The sequence below is a fragment of the Moschus berezovskii genome, chromosome 23, assembly GCF_049115385.1.
Source record: "Moschus berezovskii isolate FMDL1 chromosome 23, NW_MosBer_1.0, whole genome shotgun sequence".
Taxonomy (NCBI): domain Eukaryota; kingdom Metazoa; phylum Chordata; class Mammalia; order Artiodactyla; family Moschidae; genus Moschus; species Moschus berezovskii.
In genome coordinates, this window is record NC_142482.1 from 54,348,592 (window position 1) to 54,371,448 (window position 22,857).

General features: G+C 46.7%; 1 protein-coding gene across 8 annotated transcripts in view; it reads right to left on the reverse strand.

The window, feature by feature from the left end:
- Positions 1-22,857, reverse strand: part of PHACTR1 (phosphatase and actin regulator 1) — a 515,711-nt gene that overhangs the window by 37,650 nt on the left and 455,204 nt on the right. For 7 of the 8 annotated variants that reach the window (XR_016036000.1, XM_088831029.1, XM_088831027.1 and 4 more), the window contains 3 exons: positions 21,108-21,429; positions 3,315-3,565; positions 954-1,110 (listed from right to left, as the gene is read on the reverse strand). Coding sequence is in view for 7 of the 8 variants with exons in the window: in XM_088831029.1 (XP_088687155.1) it covers positions 954-1,110; positions 3,315-3,565; positions 21,108-21,429 (730 nt within the window). In the remaining variant the exon portion in view is untranslated. The remainder of the gene's footprint in view (positions 1-953; positions 1,111-3,314; positions 3,566-21,107; positions 21,430-22,857) is intronic. The other variant, XM_088831028.1, reaches the window with a different exon arrangement.

The window sequence follows — 22,857 nt, forward strand, 5'->3', positions numbered from 1 at the left end:
GGTATATATGTATAATACAGACACGATTGACTCAAAAGCAGAATGATGTAAAATAAATTTAAGTTCTAGCTCTATTTCATCTTGGCCCCCAGGTTCTCTGCACCCAGCCCGAGTCTGTATACATAAGGCGGAGCTACACACACCCATCTGACTGTGTTCATGTCTGAAGGGCAGCCCACACCTCTCAAATAATGGTTGGTTGAAATAGTTATTCATTACCAAAGCATTCAGATGACTGAGGTTTAGGAGAGTCTGCCCAATAGCATCAATGAGAAAACATTTTTAGAAGAACATTATTTTTGCATTTTAAGGTAGAAACTCACATACAGATGTGAGAGTTGGACCATAAAGAAGGCTGAGTGCCAAAGAATTGATGCTTTTGAATTGTGGTGCTGGAGAAGACTCTTGAGAATCCCTTCAACTGCAAGGAGATCAAACCAGTCAATCCAAAGGAAATCAATCCTGAATATTCATTGGAAGGACTGATGCTGAAGTTCCAGTGTTATGGTCACCGGATGTGAAGAGTCAGCTCACTGGAAAAGACCCCGATGCTGGGCAAGACTGAGGGCAGGAGGAGAAGGGGACGACAGAGGATGAGATGGTTGGATGGCATCACCGACTCAATGGACATGAGTTTGAGCAAGCTCTGGGAGACAGTGAAGGACTGGGAAGCCTGGCAGCTGCACTCCACAGGGTAGCAAAGAGTCACACATGACTTAGGGACTAAACAACAACAGCCTTAACACTGAACATCACTTTACTTGTTTCTCCTCCCTTCTCCCAATTTGGGGTTAGAGTGCCACCTTATATTTTTATGCTACTAAAACCATCAGGATAAAATTACGTTTTACATCTTGATCACTCTATGAGGACCGCAAACACAGCCATAGGCTTTTCAAAGAGAATGAGATTCCGAGTACACCTCAAACAGTCCAAGGAAGCCCCTCACCTACCTGGTGAGCTTGGTGCCAATCTGCTGTCGCAGCTCCAGTCGCTCCTCATCTGTCTGCCGGGGAAGGATGTTCTTTTCTTCCAGCTCTCGCTTGGAGGGCCTGTTGCTGAGCTTGATGGCTAAAGAATCCTTCCTGCACACCTTCATGGCCAGGGAGCCTGCAGGAGGGAGGAGATGAGTTAATAAGTCATCACCAACCTGGGGTCCGGGCTCCTCCAGAGTCAGCTGCGGACTACAGGGTGCAAGACAGGGAGATGGATATAATAGCCCAACACCTGAGAGTGGTCAAGACCTCAGTCAAAGGAGGAAAGTGGCTGCATGTCATTTTCATGCAGTTTCTGACATCATCAGCATGTCCGGTCTGCCTCTCCGTGTGCTGGGCATGTGAGGAGCGCAAGGGCAACCTGTGACTGGATCTCTGCTTCCCCAGGAACTCCCCGCCTGGTGGGAACATCACAGAGGAGGGCAGGGCAGACTGTGGCGCATAAAACAGAACGCGAAGGACGGAGGAGGAGGGGCTGGCACGCGCAGGATGAATGAGACCAACAGGCAGCCGGCTGGAGTGCACCTGCCTGTATGAAGGCTTAGAGGTGATGTGTGATAAGCCAGGGAATCACAGGAGGCAAGAGAGACCAGCTACAGCGGGGCTGGGGGTGCGGAGCAAAGTAAAGCTGGGCAACGTGGGGTCAGTTTGGGGTGGGAGGGAGGACAAGCTCATGGAAAGGCAATATCCGGGCACTGCTTTTCAACACAGGAGGTTCTGAGTGCCTTCCATCTGGAAAGAATCCATAATTCTCAACCAGGAGTGATTTTTGCCCCCCAGAGGACATTTGGCAAAGTTGGAGGTGAGTTTGGGAGTTGAACTCCGGGAGTTGGTGATGGACAGGGAGGCCTGGCGTGCTGTGATTCATGGGGTCGCAAAGAGTCGGACATGACTGAGCGACTGAACTGAACTGAACTGAGAGGCATTTTTAGTTGTCAAACTGGGGTCTGGTGGGGAAGCTGCTCCAGTGGGTAGAGGCTATTCAACATCCTACGACGCACAGGGCAGCTGCCATGACAATCAGTCATATGGCCCAAGATGTCATGAGTGCCGAGGTTGGGAAACCCTGGTACAAAATGCTCCCTCATCTGGGCAGACAGTGATGGGCAGAGGCTGGACAACAGCTTCTCTCCTCTCGGATGGCATGGGCCTTCGGCTGCCCCTCTGTGGTTCTTTCCTCAATAGCAGGGCTCAAGTTTAGTTAGCTACCTGCAGCCCAGTATGTGAGGCAAGAGGAGAGGCCTGGGAAGCACCAAGTCTGGGGGATCCCTTTGGATTTTGCAGAGTAACTGCCTGTCTTCTTTCCTCTGCTGCTGGTTTTAGAACATGGGCTTTGGAGTAAGGCCCAGGCAGCTTCAGCTCTCAGCGCTGCCTCTTAGCAGATGTGAAGCTCTGGGCAAGCTCCTGGCTGCTTCATTCCCCCGCCCCCAGCCAGTAAAATGGGGCAGGAATTTATGCCTCTGGGGGTTGTGAGTTGTAGATAAGAATGAAACCTTAGCCTATTGTCAGGCACACGGTAAAAGTTTGCTATTATTTAAGTTCACGCATTAAAAGTTGATCAAACATCAGTCAATATTCATTTAATCGAAACATTTATTTTTTGTTAACCAGAATGACAGATTTTTGCACTTTGCTTTCTTCATTTTTTTCCTTGTCTCTTAGCACACTGAAAGGCCTTAAAAAAGAACTTTAAATTCAGGACTTCTGAAGTGGTTGAGGTATGCTTAAAAATGAATTTGTTCCATATACAACAGTTAGTACTTTAGTGTATTCTGTAGACTGGAATTGAATTTTAAAGCGCTTCCTCCTCTTTGCCTTTTTTTTTTCTTTGGATGGGGGCTTCCCTGGTGGCTCACATGGCAAAGAATCCACCTGCAGTGCGGGAGGCCTGGGTTCGATCCCTGGGTTGGGAAGATCCCCTGCAGGAGGGCATAGCAACCCACTCCAGTCTTCTTGCCTGGAGAATCCCCAAGGACAGAGGAGCCTGGTGGGCTACAGTCCATGGGTCGCAAAGAGTCCGATAGGACTGGCCGACTAAGCACAGAACTGCACACGGCATCTCACAGGAAGCAATCAGAGAAAGAACATCTAAAGAGGTAAGAGATGGCAGCATGATGCTGTAGTTTTTAGAGGTCTGGTGTTGTTCAGAAGACCATTACCCTTTCATTTTACTAATGAAGAAATAACATTGGACCTCGGATTGGAATCCACAGAGGTGGGCAGCTCCTCCTGCCCGCCACGCCCCCCCGCACTCGCCACGCCCCGGCCACGCCCCCCGCACCTGCCCCCACCACGCCCCAAGAGTTTAGAAGTACCTACTGGTGTACAATGAACTGTCATCATCCTCATCCTCTTCCTCCTCTTCCTCCTCTTCTCTTGTGTAGAGGCAAGAAGAGTCTTCGTAGTCTGATTCGTGAGGCACATTTTCTTTATTGTCATCACATTCAATCACAACAGTTGGCACTTGTCTGATTTCCGGAAGGCCCAGAGGTCCTGCTTTTGTGACACTGTCACCCGCGTGCAAACTAGAGCTGTGGTAAGAAGCAGAACAGGGGACCCGCTGCTCAGAGCTGTTTAAAAGGAAAGAAAAGAGGACATTCATTCCGGCTAAGGTGTCGTATAAATGCATGGGAACGTTTTAAAAACCTGGCTGTCCTGCACTCAGAAACGAAAGGTCTACGCGGCAATTTGAGTCCCATTTCTCACCTACAGCTTGACGTGTTGGGACAGTGGAGTGACCTGGTGGTGGCAGCAGCATCTGCTCTCTTCTGACAGCGGGCAGATTATTAACTTTTCTGAGCCTCAGTTTCCTTGCATGAAACTGCATAAATACTATCTGTTTAGCAGGTCTGGGGCATGTGTCCCACTGGCAGGGCCTCAAAGGAGCCCCACACTTGTTATTTTTAGAAAGGGCCCTCCAAGTGGTTTCTAGACATTGTCCATATCAGTCTATTCTCCAGGACAGCTTTTGGAAACTCAGATGTGGCTATCTCATCCGTTAGAACCCCGAGTGTCTTCCTAGTCTACAAAACCAGTGCTTCAAGACTGATGCAGAAAAGGTGTCAAAAATCCACACTGTAGGCTATACCATTCATAGCAAAGAACTAAATTAACTGAAACGTAGCTTCTTATTACATCTTGCCTTCACCTCTGATGGCCAAGGGCAGGAAGGGTGTGGTCACTTAGAAGACCTGCTCTAAATAAAAGGTCTCACTGCCAGAGGAGAGGGAAAAACCATTAGCCTGGAAGCAGCAGTTTAAACACAGCCTGATGTGCAATACCTTGCACCGTCTGCTCCAGCCTCGTCCCCCTAGCTCTGTCCCCATACAAGTCACCTCGTTCACAACGCAACAACACACTGCACACTCCTGGCCAGGATGTGCTCCCATCTCACACTCACTTTGCTAATTTCTGTTTACCTTTCAACACCTGTCTTGGGTAACACTTTGCTCAGGTTCTTGGGAGACTCCACAATTTTGAAAACTGGGAACATCCGTTTGCTTACTGTTTGGGGAGGAGTTGCCCCTCCCTAGCCAAATGCTAGCCCTCCAGGGGCAGGGACCATGCCCTTTTCATGTCTGCAGCGGGTGCCTGGCACCGTGGCTGACAGTAAGTGGGCACTCAGTCAGTGCTGATTGTCTTTGCTGGGCTGGAATCACTGACATTTAGATGCATTTAAAATGGTTGATGAGTCATACTCAAAAGTATTAGTGAAGAGATCAGTCTTTAATTTTCAGGGAGTATTTTTAGTGTACACAGAGCTATACACGCCCCTGACCTGACTGGCACTTTTAGTAACAGCTTAATGACCGGGTCAAATATGAGGAAGAACTGAGGTAGAAAAGCAAAAAGCTAACTTATTGAATGTGTCGCCCACTGTGCTGCAAACTTCCACATCCAGTATCTCGTTACATTGTTAATAACAACGCTGCAGGAGAGGTGTCAGTTACCCTCATTTTAATAAGCAGGAATGGAGGCTCTGAGAGGGTAATTAATAAGCCCATGAGGGCATGAGGGCATTAATAATAAGCCATGAGGGAATTAATAAGCCCATGAGGTGGTCAAGGAGCCAGCTGGAATTTGAACTTGCTCTGTTTCAATATGCTGTATCCAAACACTGATGTGATAACTTGTAAGATTGTGTATTTTGGTTAAACACAAACCCTACTAACCATGCACATGTACCCATGCAAGGCAGAGGAAACATACTTTGTCAACAACATGTGTACCAAACAGGCATCGTGACTCTGTAAATGTTTTAGATGTTACTAACCAGGATAAGTAATTTTTCCACTGATCTCCAGCAGCATATTGGGCACCTACCAACCTGGGGAGTTCCTCATTCAGTATTGTATCATTTTGCCTTTTCATACTGTTCATGGGGTTCCCATGGCAAGTATACTGAAGTGGTTTGCCATTCCCTTCTACAGTGGATCACATTCTGTCAGACCTCTCCACCATGACCCGCCAGTCTTGGGTGGCCCCACACAGCATGGCTTAGGCAGGAAGTGAAGAGGAACTAAAAAGCCTCTTGATGAAAGTGAAAGAGGAGAGTAAAAGAGTTGGCTTAAAGCTCAAAATTCAGAAAACTAAGATCATGGCATCTGCTCCCATCACTTCATGGGAAATAGATGGGGAAACAGTGGAAACAGTGTCAGACTTTATTTTTTTGGGCTCCAAAATCACTGAGGATGCTGATTGCAGCCATGAAATTAAAAGATGCTTACTCCTTGGAAGGAAAGTTATGACCAACCTTGATAGCATATTCAAAAACAGAGACATTACTTTGCCAACAAAGGTCCATCTAGTCAAGGCTATGGTTTTTCCCGTGGTCATGTATGGATGTGAGAGTTGGACTGTGAAGAAAGCTGATCACCGAAGAATTGATGCTTTTGAACTGCGGTGTTGGAGAAGACTTTTGAGAGTCCCTTGGACTGCAAGGAAATCCAACCAGTCCATTCTAAAGGAGATCAGTCCTAGGTGTTCATTGGAAGGACTGATGCTAAAGATGAAACTCTAATACTTTGGCCACCTCATGCGAAGAGTTGACTCATTGGAAAAGACTCTGATGCTGGGAGGGATTGGGGGCAGGAGGAGAAGGTGACGACAGAGAATGAGATGGCTAGATGGCATCACCGACTCTATGGACATGAGTTCGAGTGAACTCCGGGAGTTGGTGATGGACAGGGAGGCCTGGCATGCTGTGATTCATGGGGTCGCAAAGAGTTGGACATGACTGAGCGACTAAACTGAACCAAACCAGGGTAAGTAATAGTGTCCCCTCTCCTGTTACGGTCAGGTCACAGGGCATTGAGTTTAAAGGGTACGTCTTAGATATTGGGTTTAGAATGGTCAGGATGGGGAAAGGACTTGAGTGTTTACCTATTGTCATAATGACCTTTGCACCAGAATGGCAGTGTTGAGAAGTTGTAATAGAGCCTCAAATATTCACTATCTGTTTATTTTTTTTTTCACCCCCCATGGTTATGAGCACGTGAGATCTTAGTTCCTCGACCAGGAATCAAACCCATGCCCCCTGCGTTGGAAGCATAAAGTCTCAACCCCTGAACCACCAGGGAAGTCCCAGCTGTTCTTTACAGAAAAAGTTTCCTGAACCCTGATCCAAGTGAATATTTCTAACCTCTATCATAAGGGGATGACAGAGGATGAGATGGTTGGATAGCATCACTGACTCGATGGACATGAGTTTGAGCAAGCTCTGGGAGTTGGTGATGGAGAGGGAAGCCTGGTGTGCTGCTGTCTGTGGGGTCACAAAGAGTTGGACATGACTGATGAACTGAACTGATCATCCCTCACCCCTTGGCTTTTTTGTGTGAGCCATATTTGTAGTCCACTTAAACTATTATTTAGTTTGTATTTTAAGTCAACACAGAAAAAACCTTAAATATTAATTTAGCCTCATCCTAAGGCCACATATAAAAGATGTACATATAGTAAGGCATACAAATAATATCTTTGTAATCACTAGTTTTATGTTAATTATGTGTTTACAACATATGTTAAAATAAATATGCATTTATTAAAACTTTACATGGCACTGGGTAGCATGGTCTAGTGGTCTAAGGCTCTGCATTAAGGTACCAGGTTGATTAGGGGCACAGGTTCGAATCCCACTGCTGCCAAGGAGCATTTCCCCTTCAAGGATCACAGTCTCGTCATGGCAAAGGGACTTGCTTAACTCAATGAAGCTATGAGACATGCCATGCAGGGCCATCTAAGATGGACAGGTCATACTGGAGAGTTCTCAAAAATGTGGACCACTGGAGGAGGGAATAGCAAAGCATTCCAGTGTTCTTGCTGAGAGAACCCCATGAACAGTATGATAAAGCAAAAAGATATGACACTGGAATATGAGACCCCCTCCTGGTTGGAAGGTGTCCAATATGTTACTGGGAAGAACGGAGGGCAATAGAGTAGGTACATCATGTGAAATGCCTGGCTGGATGAATCAGAAGCTGGAATCAAGATTGCCCAGAGAAATATCAATAACTTCAGATATACAGATGATACCACCCTTATAGCAGAAAGTGAAGAGGGACTAAAGGGCCTCTTGATGAAGGTTAAAAAAGAGAGTGAGAAAGCCGACTCAAAACTCAAGATGCAAAAAACAAAGATCATGGCATCTGGTCCCATCACTTCATGGCAAACAGAAGGGAAAAAAACTGGAAGCCGTGACAGATTTTATTTTCTTGGGCTCCAAAATCACTGTGGACAGTGACAGCAGCCATGAAATCAGAAGAGGCTTGCTCCTTGGAAGGAAAGCTATGACAAACCTAGACAGTGTATTAAAAAGCAGAGACACTGCTTTGCTGACAAAAGTCCATCTAGTCAAAGCTATGGTTTTCTCAGTAGTTATGTATGGATGTGAGAGTTGAACCATAAAGAAGGCTAAGTGCTGAAGAATTGGTGCTTTCAAACTGTGGTGCTGGAGAAGATTCTTGAGAGTCCCTTGGACTAGCAAGGAGATCAAACCAGTCCATCCTAAAGGAAATCAACCCTGAATATTCATTGGAAGGACTGATGCTGAAGCTGAAACTCTACTACTCTGGCTACCTGATGGGAAGAACTGACTAATTGGAAAAGACTAATCTTTCCGATGCTGGGAAAGATTGAAGGCAGGAGGAGAAGGGAATGACAGAGGATGAGATGGTTGGATGGCATCACTGACTCAATGGACATGAGTTTGAGCAAGCTCTGGGAGCTGGTGATGGACAGGGAAGCCTGGCATGCTGCAGTCCATGGGGTCGCAAAGAGTCAGATACGACTGAGCAACTGAACTGATGCTGAAGCTCCAATACTTTGGCCACCTGATGCGAAGAGCCGACTCACTGGAAAAGGCAGTGATGCTGGGAAAGATTGAAGGCAAAAGGAGAAGGGGATGGCAGAGGATGAGATGGTTAGATAACATTGCCAACTCAATCGACGTGAATTTGAGCAAACTCCGGGAGATAGTGGAGGACAGAGGAGCCTGGTGGGCTATAGTCCATGGGGTCGCAGAGAGTTGGATGCAGCATAGTGACTGAACAAAAACAATAACAACAATTAAAACTTTTAAAAAGCTCGTCTTAAACTCCATTAAGGTACCACCAATGATGTGTGCATATATATACACCGCATTTTGATTAAATGTGTCGGCCTCAACCAGTCTCTCAACATTGGCGTGGCTGACTTTTGGACTGGGTGCTTCTTTGCGCTGGGGGGCTGTCCTGTGTACTGGAGGATGTTTAGCAGCAATCCTGGTCTCTGCCCACTAGCGGCTAGTGGCATCTCCTCTGGTGGTGACAACCCCGAGGATCATCAGATATTGTCCAATGTCCTCTGGGGGGCAAAGCTGCTGGAACTACTGGTCTAGAATATAGGGCTTGCCTGGTGGCTCAGACGGTAAAGAATCTGCAATGCAGGAGACCCAGGTTTGACCTCTGGGTCTAGAGTATGCAGACAGCTCTGCTACCTGCTGCATCCTCAGAGTTGTACCATGTGAGTTTCCTCTAATGCAGCCTGGGTAGTAGTGCTCAGGAATCTGCAGTATTCGCTGAAGGGTGAACTGCTCAGATCCCTTGACCTGCTGTGTATCAGGCTGGCACTCCGGGGGCGGTACCAGCCATCTGACATCGTGACAGTTAATGCTGAGCGCATTATATCTGCTCCTGCTGTGGTCCCAAAGCAGTTACCCTGTTAACACAGGCGCTCTGAACCCATCTGAGGGAAGCAGCTTGGCTTGCTATGTGGCCCAGATGGGTGAGTTACAAAATGACACTCCAGCAGCCTGAAAGAGTCACCACACCTTCCGGAGTACCTGTCAACGTCCCCGAGGCAAAGCTGACTCATGTAAGCAGATCTATTCTAGACCACTTGGGTCAACACTCTTCGGGGATTAAGCACTGAGTTTGCTCAGAAGTCAAACAGATATCATTTTGAAATAGAAATGCGTATTTTAAGTGCTAATGAAAGGAAATGAAAAACACTTTTTAAATGTGTGCCGTATACTTATTTTCTCTAAAAGAATCATCAACTAAATAAGTTGCCTATAATGGAAGTGATTTATGAGCAAACTGTTTGGTCAGACATTATACAGATTTTGGGCTTTCCCAGTGGCGCAGATGGTAAAGAATCTGCCTGCAATGGGGGAGACCTGCGTTCAATCTCTGTGTCAGGAAGATCCGCTGGAGAAGGGACTGCTTACCCACTCCAGTATTCTTGCCTGGAGAATTCCATGGACAGAGGAGCCTGGCAGGCTACAGTCCATGGAGTCACACATGGACACACATGGAGTCACAATTGGACACAACTGAGCGACTAACACTTTATAGCAACTTTGATATACACAGAATGCTTTGTTGTACTTGTGAAATTCCTGTCCAACCTGAATTTACATTCCATGGTGACAACACGGTAAACATAGTGTCAGTGAACACACACACAAGAAAAAAACCACACCTGGGCTGTGCTCACTGTTTCTCCTCCAGGTGGGTGATTAGGAACTAACACTGCAGGTAAACATGGAGCCCTTCACCATGACCTCATAGAGGGAGCCTCCCTAACTCTTCCTGGACCACTGCCCGTAATGGTGATGAGAGCTGATGTTTTCAGTGCTCACACAGCGCCAGGATAAATCCATGTACGCCTCATAGCCACCCTGTGAGATCAGAATTACCATTACACTCCCATTTTAGAGAGGGAACGTGAGGCCGCCGGCCATGGTCACAGCAAGAGGGGTGCAGGCATTACTGAACTCAGACAGTAGGGTGTGTAGAGCCTGGTCTCGTACTGATGTCACCTGGGCAGCAGCAGAGCCCTGCAATGGCTTCAAGGTTTACTTTTTCCAGAACTTTCTCTCCTTCTCACCACTACCCGCACAACTCTTTGCTGCTGTCAGACAGGTCTGAACATGACATTCCCTCAATTAAAAGACCTTTCAAGGGTCTCATTGTCGACTGGACAAACCTCACCCTCTTTGGAATGGACAAGGGGGTGCCTTGCCATCTGTGCCCCTCACTCCTCCCAATCTGATTTGTTACTGTTCTTTACCGTGTGCCCAGAGTTCCTGCCACAGAGGCCATCTGGCTTCCAAAGCACACTGTCCGGTTCTAAATGTTGCTTTTTGACCTGCATACAGATTTCTCAGGAGGCAGGTCAGGTGGTCTGGTATTCCCATCTCTTTCAGAATTTCCCACAGTTTATTGTGACCCACACAGTGAAAGGCATTGGCATAGTCAATAAAGCACAGATAGATGTTTTTCTGGAAGTCTCTTGCTTTTTCTATTTTGTCAGTTAGAATAGGACATGGAACAATGGACTGGTTCTAAATCGGGAAAGGAGTATGTCAAGGCTGAATATTGTCACCCTGCTTATTTAACTTACATGCAGAGTACATCAAGCAAAATGCTGGGCTGGATGAAGCACAAACTGGAATCAAGATTGCTGGAAGAAATATCAATAACCTCACATATGCAGATGACACCACCCTAATGGCAGAAAGGAAGAGGAAATAAAGAGCCTCTTGATGAGGGTGAAAGAGGAGAGTTAAAAAGCTGGTTTAAAACTCAGCATTCAAAAAACTAAGATCATGGCATCTGATCCCATCACTTCATGGCAAATAGATGGAAAAACAATGGAAACAGTGACAGACTTTATTTTCTTGGGCTCCAGAATCACTGCAGATGGTGACTGCAGCCAAGAAATTAAAAGATACTTCTTGGAAGAAAAGCTATGACCAACCTAGACAGCATATTAAAAAGCAGAGACATTACTTTGCCAACAAATGCCCATCTAGTCAAAGCTATGGTTTTTCCAGTAGTCATGTATGGATGTGAGAGTTCGACCATAAAGAAAGCTGAGCGCCAAAGAATTCATGCTTTTGAACTGTGGTGTAGGAGAAGACTCTTGAGAGTCCCTTGGACTGCAAGGAGAGCCAACCAATCAATCGTAAAGGAAATCAGTTCTGAATATTCATTGGAAGGACTGATGTTGAAGCTGAAACTCCAATACTTTGGCCACCTGATGGGAAGAACTGACTCATTGGAAGAGACCTAGAAAATGGGAAAGATTGAAGGCAGGAGGAGAAGGGGACGACAGAGGGTGAGATGGTTGGATGGCATCACCGACTTGATAGACATGAGTTTGAGCAAGATCTGGGCATTGGTGAAGGACAGGGAGGCCTGGTGAGCTGCAGTCCATGGGATCACAGAGCCAGACACGACTGAGTAACTGAACTGAACTAAAGTACACTGTGAGCTCTCCTGCCATCACTCCACCTCAGAACTAGCCCCTCAGAGTTTGGTTGCAGCAGCCCACCCAACCTCAGGGACAGCCTCGATGCCATTTCTTTTGAGCAGCCTTTCCTGATTTTTCAGTGGAAACCAGCCCCTTCTGTGTCCACAGCCTCTGTTCCCACCTCTTTTCTAGCACCTGTTGGGTTATATTATAATCACATATCTAAGCATTTGCTCCCTGCCCCCAATGACTACAAGCCTTTCAAAGACAGAGGCTTATTATCATTGTCTTCATATCCTAGTCTCGTTTTTGTCCACATTTTAGGAACTGATGGAAAAGTCAACCAAGTATTTGACGTCTCTAGGAATCAGAGTAGTCATAATACAGTTCCCATCATTTAATTCACTAAAATAATCATCCTCGACCCTTAGATAGTCTTCCTGTGTAGAGAAAGTGTCCTATGAACAGAGAATTAAAGATGTGGAAATAGCAAACTAGGGTTCCTAAGAAGATAACGCAAAGAGATAAGGCACGGAGATCTGTGCAAGGAAGAAGGCCAGGGTACCCAGGACAATGTGAGCATAGAAGGTGTAACAGAGCGTTTATGGTTACCACATGTTTTCCAACTCTACGATCACTTGCTCTCAGGCCCCTTCAGTAAGACTGTCCAGAGTCAGGCTGCTTTGCACGGTGAGCTAACTGGGCTAGAAGGTTTCTTCTCACGTGACATTCTACAATGAATTTCTATTAACACCAAAGGGCCTACATTATTCTCCAGGGGGGAAAAAAAAGAGATTCCGTTCCCTCATCTCGAAGACTCCAAATGATTTAACTGTCCTGAGATGTGTTACGAGTAACAAGAAGAGATGCAATGGGTTTCCGGTTGCCACAGTGAGGATGCAGCTCCCCGAGGATGGAAGGGCATCCTGCCTCGTATCTCCTCCAGTGTATAGATGTAGGCACACGGCATCTAACACATTCACTGGTGTATCATCTGCCTCCTCCAGTGAAAGGGAAGTCTGGGAGGATGTCAACTTTGTTTTGTCCTCACTTTCTCCCCAGAGGATGGAAATGCCTGAATACTTTCCTTCTGGAAACAACTGAATAAGCCAGAAGGAACAAACAGAAGTTTACCTAAAATAGGAGGCCTGCTATTCACAAGAGACACATGAAAATAGGATTCAGGAAGCTTGAGAGTAAAATGGCAGTCCTAAGTCAGTAAAAAGCACACATTTCAAACTCTCTTCGCCCTCACTCTATCCTCATGACATGTCAGGGAAGTCCAAAGATGTTTCTTCTCCCCTTGGTGCTGTCTCCACCCAAAATAACACTTAGCCAGTCTTCTTTTTGGAAAATCCAACTCTCCATGTGGGCTCTACTAAAAGAAGTAAGGGGATTTCCTGGAGGCTCAGTGGTAAAGAATCTGCCTGCAAATGGAGGAGATGCGGGTTCAATCCCTGGGTCGGAAAGATCCCCTGGAGAAGGAAACAACAACCCACTCCAGTAAGTATTCTTGCCTGGGAAATCCCACAGACAGAGGAGCCTGGTGGGCTACAGTCCATGGGGCTGCAAAGAGTCAGACATGATTTAGTGACTGAACAGCAACAAATCAAATAGGAGACACGTAAATTGAGAACACAGGGAGCTTCCCTGATGGTCCAGTGGCTAAAACTTCATACTCCCAATACAGGGGGCCTGAGTTCAATCCCTGGTCAGGGAACTAGATCCCACATGCCACAACTAAGAGTTCTCGTGATGCAAGTAAAGATCTCACATGCCGCAACGAAGGCTGAAGACCTGCTGCAGCCAAATTAAAAAAAGACAAAGAACACCATGGCACCCCATCAGGCCCCCATCCCCCCTCACCACTTTTCCCGATCATTTAAACAGTCACATGTTTCTAAGAAATCCACAGACTTTGAAAACTGAGACTGTTTTACCTTTCCTGTTCATGACTGGGTGAGGGAGAGGCAGCTTATTTTCAATAATTCATCAAGAAAGGCATGCCAAGACATCTGTGACAACCAGGGTCATTACACTGTTGGCCCCCTTTCAAGGGAGCTTTATAACCATCACTGTATCTCCATCACATGATAATAGGGAGATGCGTACAGAGAACTGTGAATAATCCTGGGCATGGGGATACCCGTCATCAAGCACCTTTGATACTCTCCTAGGAAATCAGGGGCAGGTTTTGAAATTAAAAGTCACTGGCTATTTTAAATCCTTCATCTTCCCTGAAAATACCTGGGAAACATTTCACCGATATTTTTAATGAAAAATGTGTCATAAAGGGATATTGCTTTCTGGCATCTGATTTCATATGCAACCATTGTTAAAATGCAAAAGGAAAAAAAAAGACGACGACATTAACCTCCTGGAAGGACAGAGAAAATTTATTTCCCTCCAATAGGATGCTGAAAATGACATTAAACTTTGACAGGAATGGCTTTTGTCATTCAGACCGCACAGAATCATAGAGAGAGTTTTCAGTAGGACGTTTCTTCTTGGAGCCCAAAACTGTGTGAGAAATTAGGCTACAGATCGCAGCGCCTGAGGCTGGAAAATGACAGAAGTAACCACTGACATCCTAGAAAGCAGTTAATCAGCTTCCCTGGAGGAAAGCGAGCACACATCGTGGTGCTTATCACAGCCTTCTAAGACAAGGAACGGCACTGGAGATCTTGTTTATCTGTCGGACTTCAGTCAGCAGGAAACTACGCCATTCTATATATAGAGCAGGGGACTGAGCTTTCCGAGTGGAGAATGTGTTTTCAGTCTTTTTTTCCAGTGGCGGTAATGAATGCAAATGAACGCATTTACATCCCTTTTTCTGTCCTTCTAGGGACCAATGACCCACATTTCTGAGATGGTGTCTGGGGTCAGGATGTGGTGAATAAAACCATACGACACCCAAGTCTGACCGAGAGCATTCTCCATTTCTCACGGAGGAACCAGACAGTGGTGGTTCTTCCACATGACTTTGTCCCTAGACGTCAGCCAACGTCCCAGGTCATGCTTGTCTGGATGTGGGGTGAGGAGGGCAGGACCTGGAGTGAGAACCATGTTTGGGTCCCAGCTGAGTCACTCATTAGTAGAGCATCTTGCTTTCTCAGTTCCTCATCAGGTAAATGGAGAAATCCTTCTACCAAACTCACAGGCTGCTGCAAGATCAGAGAATAATGACTCGTAAACATCAATATTGGTAGTTGCTGTTTCAGCAAGGGATGTACTTAAAGCTCAGCAATTTATCATAAACCAATCATTATGGATATTATCCATTAGTTTATTAAAACTTCCTTTAGCCTTTTCAATATCTTTGGCCTGCACAATCTTCTGGATAAATGGTTTCCAAGAAGATCAAAGAATTGATACTTTTTCATTTGGCAAGGGCGGAATTTCTACTGATGCACACATAGGAAAATTCAGTGGCAGATTTTCTTCTGAAAAATATACTTCCTTTTTTTTAATCCCTTTAAGACTTCGAAAGATGTTAATGAATCATCTAGTCTCATTTTAACCTTCCTCTGACCAGTTGGCTCACCAGCCTTGCAGGAAAGGCTCTCAAAGTGACATTGCCTTGCTCTGAAATCTCATCGTACCCCTTAAAATAGCAATTATACTGCAAAACATTATCTACATGCAGCCACTTACAGATGATAAATATATGCTGTAAAACTGAAGTACTGGCCTAAAGGAAGAGTACTGGCCTCAAAGGGTCAGAGACAAATGTCTCACCAGGATTGAAGAAGATTTTGAAGAGGTGGTCATCAGTGTAAGAAAGAGATGCTTTCCCTGGAAACACATTTCATTTGAAAATATATGCCATTTGCTAAACGATGAGCAAAATACCAAACTTTCAAATAAACGCCACTTCGCAAGTCAGAGAACACGGGTATTCAGAGGTTCATTTTTGCTTGGTACCAAGGCGTATCTGCTCACCATCACATGAACACTCCGACGTGCAGGTGGAAACACTGACAGAGATCAGTGCAGTAATTATGTCAGATTGATAAAGCTAGAAGAAACCCAAGGGCCCAGCTAGTTCAGGGCCAGGAGTTACTCTTTGGAATTTCCCATGACCCTGGAGGCCAAATAAAGAAAAGTAATTGTCACTTCGAAAAGTTTCTATACTAAGATTATAAACGAACTGTGATCTTTGAAGAGTCCATAGATAATGATAGAATAATAGAATGAACCAAGATTGAAGGGATTTTTTTTTTGGGGGGGTTACTGATTTTAATTTCTTCTGTCCAATGTTGAAAATGTCCCTTTTTCAATAATCTGGACAGGTAGTAATGTAATCTCTAGCTAATGTATGCAGGACTCAGTATTTTACTAAGTAATACTTTTACATTATTATTGTCCTCATTAATAAGAGTTCAAGATGGTTCTGGAAGCCTTCCTGGGTCTGGTTGGTCATCATTGATCTGGGCTATCTATATTAACACAGATATACGACTCCTCTGGGAAAACCATTCTATTTCTAAAAATATTCACATTAGGGTTGATTTCATGATATGGAATTAGAGGATTGACCAGGACATCAGCAGACAATCTTACCTGTAGGGTTAATCTTTATGAAGCGCACAAGTAAACCATTTGGGAAAGTGGCCAGCCTGATCTTTTAAAAAGATCTGTATTCTCTCCAAAGGTTCTGAGGCTCTCCTTATGTCAGATGACAATCTCTGTCATTTCCCTCATTCTCTATGATTTATCCTCTAAAAAGCTGGTGAATAACTGTCAACTTCCTGCCCTTTCTTATTAAAAATCTCATCGCCCAGCTTGGCGTATCACTCCTTCCTTTAATCTGCCTAGAATATTCTCTCATTCCTTTCCCCCTCTTCTCCCGGTTCTTTCCATCTCTTAGATTTCAGTTTAAATGCAGCTCTCCAGAGAAGCCCACCTACCAGCAGACCCCCTGCCCTGCTCCCCGGGACACCCCTCACCTCCTGCAGCCTTACAGGTACTGGCCGCCCAGTGTGTGCCCCCAGCAGACTCCAAGCTGCTCTGAGGGCAGCACCCTCTACGTTTCGCGCAGGGCTGTACCACCAGCAGGGCAGCAAGCTCTGAAGATTCTGAGGATGAGGAGCGCCAGGAACACTGGAAGTGGAGCAGGGGTGGAAAGAGACCCAGAGGTCAGCCTCCCTCCGCCTCCTGCAGCACCATGGTCACCAGGGTCTGGATGCTCAGTGGCTCCTGGGGCCAGATGGGGAGCTCCAAGCGGAGCTGGGGGTAGCGACGGTCTGCCGTCCCTGACTCACTGGGCAGGCACGCCACGCACCCCAGCAGCAACTCTCCATCCCCGCCAGGGCAGGGGGGAACCCTGTCGGGCAGCACAGTGGGAGCGGGGCCTCTCGTACCACATACACCTCCATCCTCCCCAGCTCCTCTGGGATGGGCTCAAGCTCTTTCCTTGGGGGGAGGAAAAGCAGCTGACAGTGAGGCTCCTGGCCAGGCTCAAGCCTCAGTCACTGTCAAAGAAAGACGACTGGGACAGAAGGGGTGGACCTAGGAGGCAGCCGTGCTGCTATGGAAGGAGGCCCTGGGGCCACCCTGTGGAGTCACCTCCAAAAATGATCTGACTCATCAGTGAAGAGAAAATAAACGAAGATGATCTAATGCTGGGAAACCGACCCAAAATTTCCAAAGATTGGATCAGTTTGCAATATGCCTTCTAGAGGCACTCAAGGTCAATTTTGTGTGTGGCAGAATTTTGCTTAACTTTCCCTATCATTTATTTACAGAGATTTACCGTATGCTGTGTAATAAGACGACTGATGTGGACCGATCGCCATTTGTTGCTCACGAACAACCCTATCGAGGTTGGTGGTGCTATTATTAACCCTGTCCTAAAGATGAGGAATCAAGGCAAAAGCAAGTGTGATCTCCGAGACTGAAACCCTGGCGTTGAGACTCCGGAGCCCATGTACTTAGCCGTGATGCAGGGACGGCCTCCAGCCTGGCCAAGCCGCCCAGTGACTTTGATAAACACAGAAGACGGTCTCCAGTTCCTTCCCCCAAATCTAGTGAGCCAGCACCACATCACTGTGCCAACAAAGGTCCATCTAGTCAAAGCCATGGTTTTTCCAGTAGTCATGTACGGATGTGAGAGCTGGACCATAAAGAAAGCTGAGTGCTAAAGAATGGATACTTTTGAACTGTGGTGCTGGAGAAGACTCTTGAGAGTCCCTTAGACTGAAAGGAGATCCAGCTAGTCCATCCGAAAGGAAATCAACCCTAAATATTCATTGGAAGGACTGATGCTGAAGCTGAAGCGCCAATACTTGGGCCACCCGATGCCAATGCGCGGCTCGTGGGAAAAGAAAGACTGAGGGCAGGAGGAGACAGAGGGTGGGATGATTCGACACCATCACCAACTCCATGGATATGAGTCTGGGCAAACCCTGGGAAACACTGGAGAGCGAGGACGCCCGGCCCGCTCAGTCCGTGGGGCCACGAAGAGTCGGGTACGACTTAGTGACCGAGCAACCACCAAGCACTACAACTAACCAAAGTGACTTTAGTGTCATCAGGCATAGCTTAGGGTAATGGTTAAGAATCTTCATTCAAATCAAAGCAGATTTAATTTTGGGAGAACAAGAATAAGAAAAGAGTCTAGAAACCATCTCAATACATGATTGATGAAATTATTAGCCTGAAAGGGACAAACCACTAGATAAAGGGAATATTATCTATCTCCAAAGATTTAAAAGTCTCTCATAGGAAAGGAAGATGAGAAATAAGACTGGGACAAGGGAATTATAAGAAGAAGAAAGAAGTCTGCAGTAATCAGACCTTCTGGACAATGGGGTGAGTTACGCTGGAATCCGTCCTTCTTCTAATCTCATCCAACTGCAAAATCCCAATATCCCCCTCCTTCCCAACTTGCTCTCTGATTCATTTCAATAAAGAACTTGAGCTGGTGTAGGTCCAATAGACCTATTCATTGGCCTACACGCGACTGAAATATTCTACAAAGACACAGGGAAATCAGGAATATCTCGTAACTTATTGGTTAGTACTTTCAATGGAGACTTTTTAAATGGCATGCTTTAAGTGGAAACGTACCTAGCAACATCCTACTAGTATGCAGGGTGAGCATCTTTTTCAGATGGTCAGATCTTTCCGGAAGAGATGCAAAAATGTTCTTGGGGTTACAGGAGATATGAGGAAATTGCATTCACTGCTAGTAGCCTTTTTAAAAAATTTTTTGATGTGGGCCATTTTTAAAGTCTTTATTGAATTTGTTACAATAGTGCTTCTATTTTATATTTTTCAGTTTTTTGACCCCAAGGCATGTGGGATGTTAACTCCCTGACCAGGAATCGAACCTGTACCCCCTGCACGTGAAGTCTCAACTACTGGATCACTAGTCTTCTTTAGGAAAGCAGTTGCCAAATTGCTATCAAAGTATCTACAAGTTTGGTTCCAATTTCTGTACAACTTCTGCAGACTGGCACCGAGTTTGTGGACTGCTCTTTTGAGTAGCTGGTATGGGGGAACCCAGGCTTCCTTAGGTTCTTTGCTGACTTAAGTCTCCCTAAGTGGTGTGAGGGTTAAGACGATAATAAAGTATGTAACAGACTAAAAAATGCCATCCAAATTTTACATTATTATTGTCCTCATTAACAGTAATAGCAGTAGTTGAGGGACCTCCCTGGTGGTCTGGTGGCTAAGACTCCACACTCCCAATGCAGGGGGCCCAGGTTCGATCCTTGGTCAGGGAGGTAGATTCCACTTGTTGAAACTAAAGATCCTGCAGGCTGCAACTAAGACCCAGTGCAGCCAACTAAATAAGTAAATACTTTAAAAATATGAGACACACTCATTAAAAAACAATAAGAACAGTAGCTGAAAATGCTGGCAATGGGCCAAATATAATCTTTTTTCCACAGTGAGGGGTGATATTAATGTGAACCAATCAAGTCAGAATTCTCAGTGATAACTTCCCCGGGAGTCATTAATATCCCAAATGTAGACTACTTGGCTGAGACAGAGGGAAGGCAAAAGCCACTGAGAGGTAGGAAAAACCAAAAAGTGAAAGTCGCTCAGTTGTGTCCAACTCTTTGAGACCTCAAGGACTGTGGCTCCCCAGACTCCTCTGTCCAGGGAATTCTCCAGGCAAGAATACCAAGTGGGTTGCCATTCCCGTCCGCTGGGGATCTTCCTGATTCAGGGACTGAATGGGGCTCTCCTGCACTGCAGGCAGACTCTTCACTGTCCAAGGTACCAGGGAAACTACGGCAGAAAGCTCCCGACTGCGGCCCTCTTGCCCCCAGCTCTCTGCCTGGGAACTGGCCGGGCTCTCAAGGCTGAGGCTCAGTTGCAGCTTGTCGGCAGGACCCAGCTGACTAGCCTGGGGCAAGCACCCTGGACCCCAGCCCAGACACAGCCTCACGTGAGATGGCAACACTTCCTTCTGGTCACACCACAGAACAAGGTCAAGCAACACGCCTTGGAATCACACTGGGAAACGGCCACCTCTTGGACACAAGCGAGGTGGTATTTGAACACACACATGAGCAATTCAGAACCAGCACGAGAGCTCTCCCTGGGTGGCGGGGGGTGAGGGTCGCTTCTACAGGCCTGTCCTTGGATTCCCCCTGGCGGCAGAATCTGATGAAAGGGGAGACTTCCCAAATTGCAGGTACTTATTCAAGGCTAAAGCTCATATAATCAGACTTAATCTGCCACTTCCTCTATCAGTGAGAACAAGGTGCAGCTCTTCCCCTTTCTCTGTTTGCCCAGCACTTCTCTAGCCGTGATCATCTTTTCTTATCCTACATCTGCATGCTTTTCACATCATAAAAGTAATATACACAAAATAAAAAATTAAGCAGTACAGAAAGAGATGAAATATAAAAGATCTTCTCCCATCTCCCTGCCCTTGGGGTTACCACATTAATAATGATGTGTATACATTTCCAAAAAGTGTTAATGCCTACAGAAGCACAATATGTACTATCCATCCATCCATGCATCTATTCATCTATCCACTCACCCACATAGCCACACACACACACACACACACACACACACACACACACACACACACACACACACACACACACACACACACACACACACACACACACACACACACACACACACACACACTACCTCTTGATAAATGTGATTGTTCTAGTCTGGCAACTGGCAGGATGGTTTTTTCCTCCAAACTTCTCTTGACATTCAGATTTTGGTCTGATTTCACTTTCAAGCCGCCCTCCTCCCCCTGACCTCCTGCCCCATGCTGGCAGGAGTGCCAGCCCTTGAGCTGGTCTTCCTACCCCTTGGTTGTGGTCAGATGCCCTAATCCCACTCGGCCACCCAGTCAAGCCCTCCCCTCCAGCCCTCCCCCCTGCCCTCCCTCACCTCTCCAGCCTCTGCATGGTCATGGCCAGCGTTTTGTTCAGCTCCTCGATCATCCTGCAGCCCGAGGGGTGCAGGGGCAGGGAGCCGGTGGTGGAGGGGAGGTGCTGGCCCAGGCTGCCGTACTGCAGCTGGTGCTGGATCTGGGAGGGCAGGACGGTGTGGTGGTGCTGGGCCCCGCCCTGCGGGCCACTCTTCTGGGCGGCGTAGGATGCCAGGGAGAGCTCTGGCCCCCCCACAGGCATACAGATCATGACTTTCTTTGGAGGTAGCGGAGGTGACAGCTTCACTGGCAGACAAGGCAATTTCACGGGGGCGCCAGGATCTGCAGCGGAAGGAAGGCGAGAGGCAGACGTGAGTTCAGGGGCATCAGGCCAAACCTAGAACACCATGGGTGCCCACCTGGGCCCGTGGCCCTTGGGATGGGCCCTGAGACGAAATGCATCAACTGAAGAACCGGTAGGTGAGTGGCACTCAACCGCCAGCTCTCACTTCCTGCTCGAAGCACGCTGGGACCCAGGTGCTGGGGGCATGTGCCACCTGCTGTCAGACTGAGGCTCACCAGCAGGAAGGGGGACGTGCTCTTCTGCGTATGGAAACCGAGGGATCTTCAAAGAGATCTTTTTTCAGGATACGTGCAATGCCGACAATTTTGCCACTGTAACGGGAAAATAGCCTCTTGGCTGGCACTTTGTAACTGACATGGGATTAGAAGCCAGGCTGAGGTTCAAGCCCACTAACAGCGTGTCCCTCCAGAGGTGACTGTCATGCAACCAACCTTAATTCCCACATCTGGGGACAATCATCCCACGCTTTTTAGGATTCAGGGTCACAGAGCGTGACCAAGAAGCCCTGCTGCTCTGCTAAGACATCCCCTGAGCCTCAGTTTTCCCATCCATAGAAAGGGAGTACTGTCCAACCTCTAGGTCCATTATGAGAAGTAAACTGATTCACGTCTACACCATCTCCACGTGAGGAGATGAGAGGGTTGAGTCATCCCAGAGGATGGGAGCGCTCTGCATAATTAATTCCTCCAAAGGACACTTTTTAAGAATTTCACAAAACCCCCAAACACGTTAGCAGAGGGCTTGAGTATAAAATACACCCAGTATAGTCCTTGATAGGTAATATCTGCTTGCTTGCTTAGTCATGTCCGACTCTGCAACCCTATGGACTGAAGCCCACCAGGTTCCTCAGTCCATGGAATTTTCCAGGCAAGGATACTGCAGTGGGTTGCCATGATAGGTAACAAATGTTGTCTTAATTCATTCTGAAAAAAATAATATATACTAGGCTTCTCCCATGGGTCGTTGTCAGGGTCAGACAAGATAATGTGGACATGCTTTGTAAACTGCAAAGCATGACATATATCTGAGTCCTATCACGAATAGGACTCTGGCCGCCCCTGAGAGAGTCCACCTGGCCTGATCCTTTCTAGCCTGGAGGCAGAGGATAGAAGCTGGGAAAGCAACAGAGTGCGTGGTGTTTCATTACAAGTAGCTCAGTTCAGTCGCTCAGTCGTGTCCGACTCTGAGACTCCATGGACCGCAGCACGCCAGGCTTTCCTGTCCATTACCATTGTAAGTGACTTCCCTGACACCCACTGTAAATAAATGGGTGAAGAAACCTGGTGACAGTGAATCAGGCAGCAGAGCACAGAGGTTTCCAAGGCACCATCCTCGAAGGTTTCCAAGTCTGTAACACGGCCCTGTGGGAAGGGAAAATGGCCAGGTCCTCCAGCTTCCAGTGTGCC